We start from the raw sequence: 17,357 nt of genomic DNA, 5'->3' as shown, positions 1-17,357 counted from the left end.
AATTGAGCATCAATTGAATCATTTTCTATTTCATGTTGTGTGTGTATTGAATAAATGATTTCTTTTGATGTTTCCAGAACTTTTTTTTTATACCGAACATCGCAGAAAACTCACCCTACTAATCATGCAAAAATTTACTCCCTCAGTCTGTTAAATTTAATCTGATTTTTAATTGGAGTTTATTTACCCAAAGGGTGTTTCCTTTAACTGCCTTCTTTTATTTTATTTCATGGATTTTTAAAATAAATAACTAAATTTATTTATAGCGATGATAAACACAAATAGGAACTTCTTTGAGGTAAATAAAACCAAACACAAAAAGACACAACATTTCCCTCTCTTGGAAAAATCCTATATTAAGAAATGCTTTCCACAATAGAAATAAAAATAATTGCACTTGAACTGAAACACCCTGTAAGTGTGTGTTTGCTCCCCATTCCCAGATACAAGTGAAATGTAAAATGTCTACATTTCTGTAAGGCACGCAATTGAAAAATATTTGTGGCCTGACTGGAGCCCCATAGGGGTTCTATAGCTGGGGTGAAAAAAAAACACCCTTCGAGAGTGGAGGAGGGGTTTTGAGATCGATCTGAATACAGTATTTTCAGTTTGGGAAAAAGAAGCAACCACCCACACCCCCAAAAGATGTTGGCCCCCTTTTCCCCTCAAACCAGCCTGAGGTTCACACTTTGATGTCGCTTTGGGGTAAGGGTTAAAATTTCCAATTTCGCTTCCACCACCAGCGACTGCCACACAGTGCTCATCGTTATGATGCAGACACACACGCTCCCTCACATGAGGTGGCACCGATGGGTGGTTAGTTAAAATACAATCGTTCGCCTGAGTGAACTTCTCCCACAAGCCCCCGTTCGGTGGCTTCGAGCACCAACCTCATCCCCCCGGGTCGCCTCGTCATCGCAGCCGCCTGGCTGCCTGGCAAAACAAGCGCTCTAATTGGATTCGTTAATCAAGGATTTAAACGTCCTCCGGCACTATTATACTTTAGATATGGCAAACCCACCATCATCGCACCTCCGAAGTGGCAGCGGTAGTGGGGGATGCTACAATTAGACGAGACGGAGGATTTCGTCAGGCACCCCTCTTGCACCAATCTACCCGGACTTGACACGTCACCAGGGCTGGATCCTGATGATTTCATTCACCACAAATACTTTTAGAGACAAGGGGCATGGTGAATGACAAATTGGGAGGTTCTCTATGGGATCTATTGAGGCTTGATTGGGTTATGTCACACAAAAGGCGGTTTATTGCTTAAAGGAATTCACATTACTAAATTATCCTAGATTCAACGCAACAGACAGAATTTTTAAACTCCCAAAAAAAACTCATAAATTCACATTATAATTTCTCTAATTGTAAAAAATATATTTTCAATATTAAATTTTTTTAAATAACTAAAACTATAAAAAGAAAGATGTTTTTAGAGTCTCAATTTGTTCAATTATTTATTTAATTGATAAGAGCTATGGAGGCAGTTTATTAATTTTGAAACTTTTGATATCATGGTAAGTATACACAACATGGAAAATGTTGATGGGGGTTATAAAATATTCCAGGAAAGTCAAAATGATTTTCCATTCTCAACTTGAATAAGATTAAATAGAGAATTTCTAAATAATGTATAATATAAACCACGCCTCTATTGTTCTTCTTTCTATTAATAGAACTAACAATTTAATAATTGGGTTACAAATTAATATATTTTGGTGTCTTTTCATTTTAAAATTTTCCTAATTTTGAGTTTTCCATCACAAAATCAGGATTGAATTTTCCTCGAAAGCTTTCTCTCTCTCTCTCTCACTATAAACCTCTCTGTGATCTTGACCCTATAACCCTTTTATGTAATAACAAACTTTGGCATTGCATGCACAGTGCTGAAGGCAAAAGTGCACCTATTAGTTGGCAAAATGCACCCTCACTTTTTGTGCTATAAAAGACGTGAAAATTTGCGTGATAGTGCTGGTAAAATTTATGACATTGTATGCATTACATTATGGTTAATAATTAATGTAATTAAAGTACCACGAAAATTGCCACCCTTCATTCGCAGACCACCCCATTCACTGCCCATTCTCCATATAACTTTTCGGGGATGCTATTACACATATATATACAAAGCCCGCACATGCTATAAGGCATGAAGCAGCAGCGTGTGAAACAAATTAAAATGAAACTACGTCCTCTGGAGCAATTCTCTCTCATTATGTATAAACATCCCCCAAATAAGGGACGGGGGGGTTAGCAAGACGTACAATGGTGCGAGAGGGAAAGAGCGGGAGAAGAAATGTTGGGGTAAGAGGAGCTGTAGTTTGGTGAAAAACAACCCTCCAATTTGGAGAAACACATAGCCGAAGCCCTTCACTCCGTTATTTCAACCCCTTTCACCTCGCTCAATCCGCACCACTTTCTCCACCACTCATAGTTTGTATCGTTTTCGTTTCGTTAATTTAATTAGAATTCATGCCTCGCAAATTGTGCATAAAACAATTATAATTGGAAGATGGCTGAATTCACTGTTCTCACAGTACTTTCCATACCCCACCTCCGCAATTGCTTCATCGTTGTACCTGGAATATTATATCACCGGGGCACACGGAGGCGGGGGTGCAAATTCATCCATGAGGTGATAGGGATGTGGGCCGGAAACTTCCCCAATTTTCCTCCCAAGCAATTCTCGCAGCAACTTCCAATAAACAGAGGAAAATTGAGCGGGAAAGCGAGACAGGGAAGACGAACGTGAAGTGAGAGAAAATAATGGAAAATTGAAAATTGTGTTTCCATTTTATTTCAATTGTTGGCGAAGCCGAATGGATGTGGGGGGTGTCAGAGATATTTGATAGTACCTATATGTGGAAGCACGAGGAATTGTTTTGCAGGGTGGCATGAGGGTGAAAAGTCAATCTGATTTAATTCACAATATACACCCTTAGTTCAATGAGAAAAAAAAGGGGAAAGGATACAGCACCCTTGTGGAGATATCGGTCAACGGAAACTAAAAGTCTGGGAAGGTACAAAAATTGGAGGAACATTGTACAAAAATTGCTTTTTAATTGGGAAAAGTTCAACTGGTCAGTGGAAAAATATAATTGGAGGATCGTTTCAAAGGCTGTGTACATAACATATTGAATTGGATAAATCATTAGCATTCAATATAATGTGTAGGTATACGTTAAAAAATATTCTTCCGATCATAGAATATAGTGTATAGCATTTAAAAATTAAATATATCTTAAAATTTTTATATAGTTTTAGTTGTTTTAGACGTTTTTATTAGGCCAACGACTTTAATTGCTCTACATTTTTTGTTAAATCTTCCCCCACCTGGCCTATAACCTCCAAATAAATGCTAAAAGACCCTAAATTAAACAACGCAATCAACCCCACAAATCCATTATGTATAACCATTGCTAGAACCGTGGAAGAATAATGCAAAAATTAATCAATTCTAGCTACAGTGAATCTCAATTGTCTTGGGGAATGGTGTACGTTGTAGCAATTGAAATCAGAGGGTGGAATCTACCCTTATCTATTTACCGGCATTTTAGCCCCCAATGAGTGGCTTCTCGTGCCTCGGCAGACTCAGCAGCAATTATAAATACACACACGCACGACTTCTCCACGAACATCCTCCAATTGCTTTGAGCTTCCACACTCCCCTCCACCCCCTAATGGCAGAGAGAGCTTTTCCTAGGACTTTTTGAGGCGGATGTGCGTGTGGCGCTCAAAAAGGGGTCTCCCGAATCAATTTTCTCTGTAAAGTACGCGCCCGAGCAATGTGTTAGATGAAATTTTAATGATTATTTGCACTGATTTCATCCAATTAGGGGATAATCCCTAGCAGCACAGATGAGCTTCCACACATATACATACATACACCTCTCCCATGCGCTGGAAGGGATGAGTCTGCATGATTCAATACGTCATTTTCTTGTCATTTATGTTGCTCCCACCCATTAAGGATTTCATGTTCTTATTACGAAAAGGGGCTTGGGGAAGAATTTATTTTGCAACCATTCCAATCTAATCTTGGCTTCTTTTTTGCACACCCTCCTCAGTCTTGTCAAATGTCAATTTGTCTCTCATATTTTTGCTGCTAAACCCCACATCGATTTTTTGCCACTTTGCAATCTTTTGGCTTTAATGTGTGAGTCTCGGCCAGCTACAGCCACGAGGTGCTGGGAAATGGGTACTAAGACCATGTGCTGATTAAATTGTACACAGAGAGAGTGCTAGCGTGGTCAGGAGGACAGAGTTTTGCGGGAGAAGTGTGTGGTTGAGCAGAAAAAGCAAAAAAAAAGAACTAAAAACGAAAAGTACAGAATTGAGCAGAGAATTGGTAGGAAATGAGGCAATTAGGTATGTTGTAATTGGAGAACAGAATTGTTGAATTTGGTTGAGTACTTTAAACACTTTTAAATTTAATTTCGAGTTTAAAAATAGTTAATTAGTTTTTTCCATTATTGTATGCTTAAAATTATGTTGTTTCCTCTAAAATAGAAACTTTCTATTGGATAATTCTTCTTTTTTATGTGGAATATTATGTATGAATGGGGTCGATGTGCCCGTTTGTACATAATTTTCAGTCCACGAGCATTTTCGCCGAATTTCATTGCAAGCGCTCAAAATCAAGGATTTAAAATTCTTTTTGCGACGATGAAAATTGCGAAATGTTCTGCAAATAGTTTTAGCGTGGGAAAAACATCCCCTAGCTAAGCTACATCGACACCCACTTTCGGGACTTTCGGCTATATGTATTTTTTTGTTTAAAAAATCGCCATACATGAAGTGCTGTTTTTTTTTTTCAGGAAAACCACCGGAAAATCCTCCTCATTTCAATTTTGTTTTGAACTGTCCACAGCAAACAAACCAGAGTCGTACATCTCTCCAAAATGTGTATCTCATTTGATTTCCATCTCGGTGGATGCTCTCTGTGTGCTCGCATTTGAAATGTTTCGCGGCTGAGGCGTGCAATTTTCTCTTGAATTGTTTCCAACAAATTGGATTTTAAATTAAAAACAAACTTGTGAGCGAGTTTTAGTTTGATTTACGTCCCCGATATGTATACACTTGGCAATATAGAGAGATACCCCTCACCAAAAGGATGATGGGATATGTGGCATTGAGTGTGAGCGAGTGAACCAAAAAAAAACTCCCTCTTGTGGAAAATCTTCACAATTAATGGAGAAGGAAGTCCTACATGTATGTATATTTTGTGTCTATTTTGTGTTTTAATAGAATACACTTTGTCCAAAAAACAAGCATGTACGACAGCCTAATGCGGCGGACGGAAAAGAGGCACTCTGTTTTAAATTGGATTTGCTTATGTGTCGCAAATTGTGTGATGGATAATTTTTACCCTCACATGACGGAACAGGAGGTTCCCCGAAAAAAAACCCTTTTAGGACTTCCTACCCTTTGCCCCTAAAAATATAATTTCCCAAATTACTCTGCACAAATTGAAATTTCATTCATTCCACCCCTGCCGAAAAGTAGAGGTGGAAAGAAATTTCGTTAATTGCATTCTTTCACGCATTCAACCTCGCAATTAAGTGCAAAAAATCACCTCTGACCTTCCATATTGGTCACTCTTTTGGTCTTTCTCGAATACGAAAACCTCTGACCTTTTCCATTCGATTTTATCGACCGTCTCTTTTGTAGATTACTTTGTCTCCAAAGTTCCAATTTAATAAATTTATTCCATTTATTTTTCTCGCTTTGTTCGCTTTAATCTGAAAACTTATATGCTAGGCCCCAAACGGAAATTTAGGTTATTAATTCTTTCATGACTACTGTGGTGATGCACCCTGTGCAGATTCGGTATGATTCGGTTCGGTATGATTCGGGAGATGTCAGATGAGAGATGTCATGTGTAATGGTGATATCAGTGGAATAAAGGTGTAAAATAAAAGTGGTCTTTAATTAATCAGCACAACTACAAATGTTTGGCGACTTATGGTTCAATTTCAGAAAATTATATAACGTTATTTTTTTTATATTCAAACTTTATTATTTTGATTGCAAGCATAAAGGTATATGTGTAGTGTACTTATGTAAAAATATGTAAATGATGAGTTCTAGTATTCTTAACCAATAATGAAATGAGAAAAAATAATTTCATTGCAATTTATTTTTTCAGTCAATTAGTTGGTGTTCCACTTCGTGGCCAACACCAAGTATTGTAATGGTCGGAAAAACCGACCACCTCAGATCGGGCTCAAACTTGGTATGAGCACGTTTTAGACATCCCACATTACGAAAATGGTGGTGGAAAATTTTTGATCCGGCCGGCCTGCCGGCCTGCCGGCCTGCCGGTGGTCCAAACTTTGCCTTATAGCTCGAGAACGGTAACAGATAGAGACTTCTGGTTTGAAGTTTTCTATAGAAATGTGGGTGTAAAATTTCATTTTTTCGCATTTTCAAAATCCAAGATGGCCGCCATCCGCCATTTTGAAATACTGTCAACCACTTCCCTTACAGCTAGAGGTCTGAAATTTTAGTATGTTGTAGAGCTCAGTGAGACGTTTTCATCGACAATTCATACTTGAAAATCGGTCAAGCGGTTTAGCAAATATGGCGGCCTAAAGCAAAAAGTGTTTTTTCAATATAACTCGAGAACGGCTTGACCGATTTTGATCATCTTGGTATCAAATGAAAGGTATTGAGAAGCCCTACAACTGTCTAGAACATTCCAAGTTCCAAAAACGTCCGCAAGAGGCGCTAAAAACAAAAACAAAAATTGCCTAACTTTAAGGGGCAATATCTCCGAATCCCCATTAGGCAAATCTTTTAAATTTTGATATGTTGTAGCCTGACTCAATATCTTTCACCAGTCCGAAAATGAAGAAAATCTATGTCGCCGTTTAGAAGATATGGCCATTTGAAAAATTCTTGAATTTGAAAAGTTCTAAGAGCCATATCTCCTGAACTGCTTGTCCGATTTTGCTCAACTTGGTATCAAATTAAAGGTTTTGCAAAACTCTACAACTTTCTAGAACATCAGAAACCTCTAGAACTATTCCTTCATGATAAAAAATGCCAAAATCTGTTTTGGTGAAACAAAAATCCGCCATTTTGTGTTCTAGTGGTGACCTTGAAATGTATCGAAACATATGTCAGATTATAGCTTATTTCAATACCTTTCCATAACTAGTCAAGAAATTTCTGTAGGTTTTATAGAACTTGAGATATGACCATTTTTATGCATCAAATTACTGAATTTTACAAAAAAAAAATCAACTTTGCCTACTAATACTGATCACAAATCGTATTATAACGCATAAACTAACTTCTATACGTTGTGGGACACCAACTCTTATAACTGGACGCGTTATGATTGACTTTTATCTCCCTATTGTCCACCTAACTTTATACCTGTATTTGGTAATTATTTCTATTTCAAGCTATCCTTAGTCATTATATGTAGTCCCCTCAAGGGCACTGGTATTGATGCATTGCACCCTTGTGTCACCAATTAGTGACGCCTATTGAGAAGTTTTGAGCTTCAACAGTCAGATAAATTGGTGTATAGTGATGGTGAGGGGATGGAAAGAAGTTGGCAAGAGGCGCACCTGGAAGACCTCGTCACGAACACCTTCAATCACACACCCTCACCAAGTCTTTCTCACGTGAACTCACTTCACCTGGGAGAGAAACGAATATGAGGCGAATACCTTGTCGGTTTGATGTTTTTCAATCAATTGGGATTTATTTTTGTGGGCGTTTTTGCCTTTTTTTTACCTCTTCGTCTGCAATACCGGCTGGGGATTTAGCTACACTGAAGAGATACATCAAAGTGCCAATTATGGAATCTTATTGGGAATTGTTAGTGCCTTATGTTCTTCCCTTTCCGACAATGTATTCTGTTCGCTTTTCATACGTATATTTGCAATTAATTAAAATTACTAAAACGATATGAGAAAAGATATATTTTCTCGATATTCTAAGAAAATATTGCTCTTTTAGTTATTAGTTTATAAAGTTGATTTTCCATAAATGGGATATAGGAACATACATACCTATATTTTTTTGTTATATGTATTTTAAGTGTAGGAAAGTGCTGAGAAAATAATGAAAAACTCGAGAGATTAAATTCTAGACTATAAAAAAAATTACTTCAATACAGTGGGACCCCAGTACAACGACCACTTGGTTGAGCTACTCTCGCGCATTGAAAATAATGAATGTGAAGAGTATATCCGAGTGGTCGTTGTACTGGGGTCCCACTGTACAAATTTGAATCTTTTTGATCGTTTTAAAAATCCTTGGCTTTTGTATGGTTAAATAGAAAGATTAGTAATGTGCAATGGAGACGCCTGGTACCCTGAGATCCTTTCAAAATTTGCAATTCTTAACTAAACTGCTAATGGCTCACAGCAGAAAATACAATTAATATTCTCTCTTTTAGCACATTTTGCAAGCTTGGAAATTTCTCCCATTGAATGTACGCACTCTTGGCATTTTATTTTGCACCGAGTGCCATTTGCATTTCATCCACAATGTTTGTGTCCCTCCATGGAGAGCGGAAGGTGTAGGAAGACCCACACAGAGATGGATGGTGAGACAAAAGACACAAAAAAGAAGCTATATAGAGTCCCCGAAAAAAAAAGGAAATGCCAAGAGGCAGAACAGCAAGAAACCAGTTGGGGAAGTGCAGCAAAAGTGAATGAGAGTAACAAAAAAAAAAATAATGTTGGAAGAGACAAAAAGACAATATAATTCGCAATTTACTTGAGTGACGCGATAACGCGATAAAAATTCAAATTTCCACAAATGTGCAAACCGACGACTTCATGAACGGAATAATCAATGAGGAGTGAGCATCGCACAATTTCGTTTTCGGGGGGTACTACACACACAGAGAGTGCGGAGGCATTGTGTGGAAGCGGTGGGCCACGACAAAAACCTTATCCCTTTTTGGCTAACCCCCCAAAATGTGTTCCACCACCCACCACCCCTCCGCAACAGCATCTATGTATTTATTTTATTGTATTACAATTGTTTTCGAGGCGGTGTGCTCTCCCACAGCTTCGTTGCACAATGTTCCATCACCCGAACATTTGGTGTAAATACATGTGGTGTAAATGCATGAAAGAATGTGTGTGGGATTCTTGAAAACGCATGCATTGATCTTTACCATAGGTTGGTTGGGTTTGTTTTTGTCCCTTCTTGCTTTTTAAACCCTGTTGGGGGTTGTGAATTGAACCCCCCAACAGAGGAATCGTCCGTACGAAAGGAATGGATCATCTCACTTCAGTGAGTTGAAAAATAGGATTTGAAATTTTTATTAAATACATAATTATAATACGAATATTTCATGAAAAATTCTAATAATTTCAGTTTCAAGTTTATTCTGAATAGGTTTTTTTTTTCTTTTAAAGGATATTTTATTAACTCGGATTTTTTAAACATTTTTTTTGAAATATTCAGCCAGAGTTCTTTCTTTTCTTTTTTTAATGAAAATTAATATTTTTGTGTCATTTTAATAAACTCAAGGAAGTGAAGAATAAAATTGCTGAGCATATTATAATAATGAGAAAATCTGGCTTAATACACACAGATAAATTTCGACCAAAAATCGTAGTGAAACTGTCAATTTTCGTGAGTGGGCCACTCGCATTCGTTAATGACGAGTATTTCCTATATTGTTTACATTAGACAGTGCGACTCGACTGGGAATATGTCCGAAAATTTCACTCGCATTCGACTAATACGAATAATTTTTCTGTGTGTATAATTCTTTTAATGAATTTTCAAAGAATCGGACACGAATATGATCTTTTCATGGATTCGACTTTGTGAAAAATTCATTTTTTTTTAAAGAAATAATCGTTTTCTTAATTTTCATGAATTTTTCATCCTTAATATGTTGAATTTATGGAGTAAATTAGTGAATAGGAATTTAAATAGAGGCCTACAATCAATCTGCTGGGGTATGCTTTGCGAGGTAACCTAAGTATAAGGACACTGAAGGAGAGAGAGAGAGTTTCAAGTTCCCACGAGGAAATTTGAGATGTGTGGTATGGCTTTTTTATTCATCCATTTACTCTTCATTCTTTCATTGCTTGGTGGCCCTCTTTTTTACGCTCATGAACCCCGCTGGAAGCCCATAGCCTCGATTTTCTCTCTCAACAGAGAGAGACAGAGAAAGTAAACTAAATGAATGACAGCTTCCTTACCTGGAGTAGTCAGCCTTGCACAGAATCATCCCGGCTCTCGTGAAGCAGCTGGTCCCAAGGTCGGCCAGCATTGCACCGCAGCAGGAACATTTGAGGCAGGAGTTGTGCCAGTATTTGTCAAGTGCATGCAAGAAGAATCTTTCCACGATTTTACCTGTTGGACATTGAGGGAGAGATGGAAAGGAGATGAAATCAATTTATTTGTATTGTATTACATACACCCCCTGAATTATCCATGAAAAATTATTTAATTTAGTTTTGGGATTTACGAGGGACCGCCAGGATACCCCTCATTCTATATTTTTTTTTCTGATTTTTTTCTCATCTCTTGTACACCCTCTCTGGGTCGACTTTCGAACGCAAAAGCAATTGAAATGAAATCTGAAAATCTACTCTATTATTTTTTCTCAGTTTCTCTTTCTTTTTCATCCTCAATGGTTTCCAACAATCGATCTTCTATTCATGAAATGTCTGAAGAAGTGAATCTGCCTCTGAATTAGATGAAAAAGAAAATTGTTCCATCTACCCCGTAATTAAGTGTCAATTTTGTAGTTTAAAAAGAACTTCTCTAAATTACAGTCAAATTAATTGAAATAGAAACTAAACAGCTGTTCAGCAGCTCAGGAAGAGCTCTTATATTTATTTCCGATAATTGTATGTAGCCACAATAATTTTCTTTTACAACTTATGGAGGCAGATTGCCTCAAATATAGTCTATCAATTACAGCTCCTTCAGCTGCTGCCATTGTGAGCTTCTAATGTTCAAATCAATACCTAAATAGCAATTTCCATTTAATTATCTATTATTATGGTACAAATTTAGATTTGTTTAAATTTAAGTTTATTTTCAATTTGTTTTAAAAGTTTTTTCTTCTTAAGTTTTCCACTTCGTTTTGTACCAATTTTATTTAACCGTATAATAATGTTCTTTATACTAGAAGGATTAAAGAGAGAAGAAAGGTAATAAACTCACCCCCGCAGCCACCACAGTGTTTGATAGGTCCGATATTGTTGTTCATTTGATGGAATCCCTGCTGCCCCTCCATGGACATGAAGGGGCCATGGCCATTGTGGTGATGACCACCGGCCAATGGCGGGAAGTTGTTGTTATCCGGACTGGGGGGATGTGGTGAAGACAGCTCCGAGTACGGATGGTAGTGCGGGTTCATTGCTATAGACGCGGCCAGTTTGACGGATTTTCTATTGCCGTCGCCCGTGGAAAAGGTGGGTGCTGTAGCCGCTGGCGGCAACAGACGGAGAGATTCAACAACGGTTGCGGTGTTGGGACGATTGCTAAGGCTACCCCTAATCGGCGCCAATATGGATCACTTATAGTCAGTTGTTTGCTCAAAAAGTGAATTTATACAACACTCACTGAATTCACCAAAACTTATGTCCAAAAAGTCTCTCCTCACTTAATCGTACACCCCAAACAACTACAGAACTTTACTTTCAATACTAGATTATTTCAGAAAAATTGAATTATATTAAATCGATGATTTTTCCTTGATGGCACCTGTAAAGATAAGAAGAAAATTTTCTGTTAAAAAAAAAGATAAATCTCCACAGAAATAAATCATTGGACAATTAGCGTAATATATCTATCACAATTTAAGAAAATTGCTCATTATTCGACTACAAATTCATACACACGCGATTAACCCTTGGAATGCGGAGCGGGGTCGTTGAACGACCCCAGCGCTATATTTCGTGTTATATCTCCATAAATATATAAGATACCATTCCCATCTTTTGGAAATAAGTTCTTTGGTTATCTGAGGAGGTTGTGTAAAAATTTCAGCTCAATCCGACCACCACAAGAAAAGTTATTAAGGAAAATGTAGAAGAAGGGAATTCAAAAATTGGTGTAACGGTCATGCTGCGGAAAATTTTTTAGAGCATAAACAACATAAAACATAATTAGAAGCATGTAAATGTGCAAAACAATAAAGAATATTCGAGAAATATTGCCATTTATCACTTTGCGGGAAGTTAGGGGAATGTGGGCAAGAGTGAAAAAAAAATTGCAGTTTCTTGGCAAATTTCTCAAAAAGAAATTGTGAAAAATGATTGAAAAATGTTTTTCCCTAATATCTCCTTCTAAGTATTTTAGGGCGGCGAATTTGTGGTGCAGGGTGCAAGAGGACTATATAAGGAATCTATAGGCACTAACCCGACAACTCCAGGTTGTATAGTTTGGGAGAAAATTGGCCTTCTTTTTGGGGTCGTTCAACGACCCCACCTTCGCATTCTACGTAACTACCAAGGCCTCCGCATTCCAAAGGTTAAAAAACAATTTTTTGTTCTATTAAATGACTTTGTTCTGTTAAAATGTTGCGCAATTTCAATCTAATAAAATTTAGCCTAAAATTGAGCATTTTGCAATGAATAAAAAAAAACATGGGGGGAGGTGGAGGAGGACGAGGAAAAAAATAAAATGAAAACAAACAAATAAATGATATACATGCATATTTATTCTTCGCATATGTATATAAATAAAATGTGAAATTGCATGTGTAGAGGAGGAAGAAACACGATGATGTGTGTCTGGAGAGGAATAGCCAATTAGTGAATGTTCGTACAAGAGGATTTTAATTAAATTAATTAAAGCGCGCCCGCCTGTTATATAAATACGAGATGTTAAATATACATATAGCACACATATACATAGTGTATTCATACATATTTTCTCTATCTCCCAATAATTCTATTTCACTCTTATTCGCCTCCAGCATTCAAATAGTCCTATCACATAACCACCCAGCTTATGTGGGATGTAGGTGTATTGGTGTAGAGAGAAAGAGAATTTGAGAGCAAAAGAGAGAGGGAGAACATTGGCGAAATAATTATTTTCAACTTTATTGAATTGCAGAAGGTGGAGGGTTGAGTGCGGGAATCCCTCCAATTTGGGGGTGGTTGCTCGGAAAGCAAAAGTATAACTAGAAAAAAAATCCAGTGCAATTCTTTATGTGGACGGACGTTACATTCCACACCATTTATTGCGTTTATTATTGCTTTTTCAGACCTCGTCCCGGATCAACCCACGCGAGCAATTGAAAATAGGGGTCAACCCCACAATTGGGAATCAACCCCAGTCACCCCCTTCAATCCATTTCCCATAATTCAACTTAAACAGAAATTATTTTTTTCGAGGACGTGTGCTAACAGAAAATTGCAAACACCAGAGATAATTTGCAAACAGATTAAAGATAGAGATTAGATAATTTTTTTTGTTAGCTCATTGTAAGCTTTTAAGGTTGTTTGGATCATTAAACATTTAATTTTTTATAGATTGAAATCATGCAGGGTTAAGCAAACCTATTTAATATTTTTGACGGCTTTTAAAGGCTTTTCTATGATTGACTTTGATTGATAATTTTGTATCTTTCCAATTTTTCCGATTCTATATTTTCAGTCAGTAAAGAAAAATTAACTAATCTTAAGAACAAATATTTTTTCATTAGGAATTTAAAAAATAATCAAAATATCATCTATGAAGCTACACATATTTCTTTTCTCGTGAATTTAATCGCACCAATCTCTTATCTATAGTACTTTTCCCAGCACACTCTTCGCAACTCCAGAGCTGAAAAGTTGTCTGTCGTCAGACGAGGAAAAAGTGAATGAAAATTTTAATGTACATCCTTTTTTTTCGTCAAAGAGGGGGATAAATCTCTTCAGCGGCACTCTCGCTGGTGGTGGGGGTGTGGGGTAGAAAGGAAAATTGTCGTATTAAAAAAAATTCAATTCAAACAACCCACCCCCTGGGGGAAAATTGAATTTCACCACCCACTTTTTTGCCACACGCAGCGGCGAACACAGATTGAGATAATTATTTGTTTGATTACGCTATATACAGTTTATGTGTGTCTTTTATAATTGCGGCGGGGTATGGGGTGGAAAGTGGATGAGACAACAGATGAGTCCTTTGTGAGATTGCATGCGCTGCCAGGGGGTAGGGGGTTTGTTTCGAGCCAGAAGTGATGCGGGTTTGTTAATTGAATTGAACAAAAACCTCGGTTTAGGGTACAAGAACATATACACACGCGGGAGCCTCCAGCAGGGGAGTTATATATAATACATACATCCTACACACACATATTTGAGTTTTATGAGAAACATTTTCGAGGGTGAGGCTTCGGGTGGGTGTATTATCACTAATTTAATTAGTTGGTCTTCCATATCTTACGCTCTTTTGCGCCCCCGGCAAGTTGGGAGTGTGCAGAGGTAGAGAGGAGGACAACAAAAAAAATCATCAACCTGCTTTTGTTGGTAAAACGCATCTAATTCCATTCATTCTCCAATATAGCATGATATATACCTCATTGTTGCCCAATGTTCTCGCTCTCATAAGCTCGTTCGGCGATTTAATTAATTAACATTGATTACACTCTTTTGGGTTCTTTTTTTTCCATGCCTCCCTCGCTACGGTTCTGCAATCAACCCATTGATTGCGGGATGAAAGAGGGAATATTTTATTGCTGACAGCATATTGATTCCCTCTCTAAACTGGGCTTTCCAATCTCGATATACTTTTGTGTGCATCAGGCAGCCCCGCCAGCACACGCCGAAGGGGGATGCAATCCCCCGTGAAAAATCCCCATCAACCCCCACCCCCCCCCCATTGCTCCCATCCACCACATCGTCCCAAAACATTCACAGATGGACATACAATCGTGGAACAATTACACAGCCGTAATGAATGATGTTTGATCCTTTTCCCATCAATTTAATTTGGCACATCCAATTTCATGTTAAATTTAATGGGAAATTGATGATAATTACAAATTTCATCCCCCAACCCTGTTTCCAACCTTTTTCGTGGGTATTAATTCGTGGAATTTAATTAATAAATGACAAGGATTTCAATAGGGTGCTTCTAGCTGTCTCTGTCTCTCTTTTTTTTTTAAAACCTCCTCATCAAACCACTCTGCATGACCACCCCCGTGACTCCACCCACACCGCATGTTCCGATTTAGCCGGGAAATGAGAAAATTCTATTAATTAGTCAATTTGTGGTGATGAATATTAATTTGCAATTGCAAATTTTTTTGCAATACAGTCGTGCTCTTGTGGTAGGACCGTCGTCAAAATGACTTCTCCGCGGTAAAACGGCTTCAGAATGAAGTATTTTGCCTTCGCAGTGGGACAATTAGTACTATTGGAAAGGTAGGATACTAATTGTCCCACTGCGAAGGCAAAATTCCTCATTCTGAAGCCGTTTTACCGCGGAGAAGTCATTTTGACGACGGTCCTACCACGAGAGCACGACTGTATTGTAATCGCAGGTGGGCGTTTTTGAATAATTAATAATACGTTGCGAAGTTTCATGTATAGGTGTAGAAGAAAATAACACAGAAAACTTATGCAAATTGCATAAAAAACTAATATAAAATAAAGAAAAATCCAGATTGTTTTTAATTAAATAAATAGAAATTTTCTATTTACTGAGAAAACTTAAAGAGAGAATTTCCCAAATTTATGATGCTTATAAAGATACTTGAAGATATTGGGGCGAATGCAATAAGCTGCCCCTGAGAGTATGAAGCATATGTTTCCAATATTAGTCACCCTCTGTTCACTTTCATTTCATCCATGTTGACAGTGGTCAGGTGGCGGGGGTGGCATGGAAAACAAATGGAAATGAAAATGCATGCCTTTCAGGGTGCATTTAATTTGAGCTGTAGAATGAATTAAATTAAATTGCTTCACATGCCGGACAACACCCCACTGGCCGCTGCACAATCCCGGTGGGTTCACTACCGTCTGTACCGCACTTGCAGGCGCCCTCCCCATTGACCCTTCTAGCTTGGACACCAAGTGTCACGTAATGAGGGGCTCATGAGGTGAGTTGAAATTGATATTTCTCAGGCGCTTCGCAAATACATCACACGAAAAAGCAAAATGGTCAGGATATTAGCCTTGGCAAGCCTATGTAAGTTTTGATTCTTAGGATTCACCATAGGGATGTTCAGGATTAGTAGAAGAATAAAATAAGAAAACTTATTTCCTTCACATTCAAAAATATTAAATCCATTTTCATGAATATCCTAAAAGTGTTTTAAAAGCTGCTTTAAAACTTCCGGCTGTAAGGGATAACATTAGAAGTGTGAAAATGCTTGGAAAAGTTAATCCTGATTTACTTTTAAATATTACATAAGGAAACATGTGATTATTTTTCAACGTTTTTCCTAGAGAAAATTAAAGGGAATCCTTAATAACAGTTCCCTTAACTAATCAGTAAGATTGTGCCCATAGATTGATTAAGAATGATTTTCATTTGATGACTACGAAGTTTTATTTGCCCACAATATGTAGATGGGATTCTATAAAAACAAAAAAAAAAGAACTGAAAAAAAAAATTAAATCCGGAAGGTCCACCATTGGCGCACCATCTGACTCTAAAAGTAAATCCGGTAGAAATTTATTTACTATCTCTGGGGTACATAGCGAAGGATTTTTCACCCAAACTCCTGCGCAGCTTGTGTGTCTATTTTCCCCGTGATTTACTTTGTTATACATATTTATAAATTTTTTTAATAAATCTCAACAATAAATCACGAGACGAAATCAAAAACAAAGCTAATAGTCGTCGGACATTGTGTGCCGTGCGCCACCCCCGGGGGCCACCCTCTTCAATTGCCCACCCCCCGCGCGTGTTGCCTCTGTGACACACAGCTCGTTCCTCGGCTACCCCCCATCGGATCGATAGAGCGCGGTGTGTTTTGCAGAGCAATGGGTATTAGTCAGACAGCACAGTACATGTGCTTCGGTGAGTGACCAAGGGTGGATCTTGGGGCACAAGGAGCACACCACTTTGCAATTCTTTTTGAATATTTTCTCCACCTTCTTTTTTACTTGAGCCATTTGGACAGACGGTGAGGAAGAAATGAATATTTCTCTCTGCAAATTTACAAGCCAATTTGTCGGAGGGTTTCGAATAGAATATCTCAAAAAAGAGGGAGTTGAAATTTGTTGGAAAGATAGCTTTTCATGTGTCGCACAAAATTTGAGCTTTTTTTTTAAGGGAAAGCTGAGAGGAAAGGATTACATAAAAAATGTATTAGATTTTTAGAGAATTATTTTGATTCTCTTTTATGTTTCTTAATGAACAAAAAAGGACAAGTAAAACACTAAAATGGGGTGAAAAGAACCAGAGTT

General features: G+C 37.7%; 1 protein-coding gene across 3 annotated transcripts in view; it reads right to left on the bottom strand.

The window, feature by feature from the left end:
* LOC129791129 (LIM domain transcription factor LMO4) overlaps window positions 1-17,357 on the bottom strand; it is a 141,313-nt gene that overhangs the window by 12,551 nt on the left and 111,405 nt on the right. For all 3 annotated transcript variants that reach the window (XM_055829090.1, XM_055829089.1, XM_055829088.1), the window contains 2 exons: window positions 11,170-11,712; window positions 10,197-10,350 (listed from right to left, as the gene is read on the bottom strand). In XM_055829090.1, the coding sequence (XP_055685065.1) occupies window positions 10,197-10,350; window positions 11,170-11,365 (350 nt within the window). In that variant the 5' untranslated portion in view covers window positions 11,366-11,712. The remainder of the gene's footprint in view (window positions 1-10,196; window positions 10,351-11,169; window positions 11,713-17,357) is intronic.

The sequence above is a fragment of the Lutzomyia longipalpis genome, chromosome 2, assembly GCF_024334085.1.
Source record: "Lutzomyia longipalpis isolate SR_M1_2022 chromosome 2, ASM2433408v1".
Taxonomy (NCBI): domain Eukaryota; kingdom Metazoa; phylum Arthropoda; class Insecta; order Diptera; family Psychodidae; genus Lutzomyia; species Lutzomyia longipalpis.
Note: the sequence above shows the minus strand (reverse complement) of the source record. Positions and strands in the feature narration are given on the sequence as shown.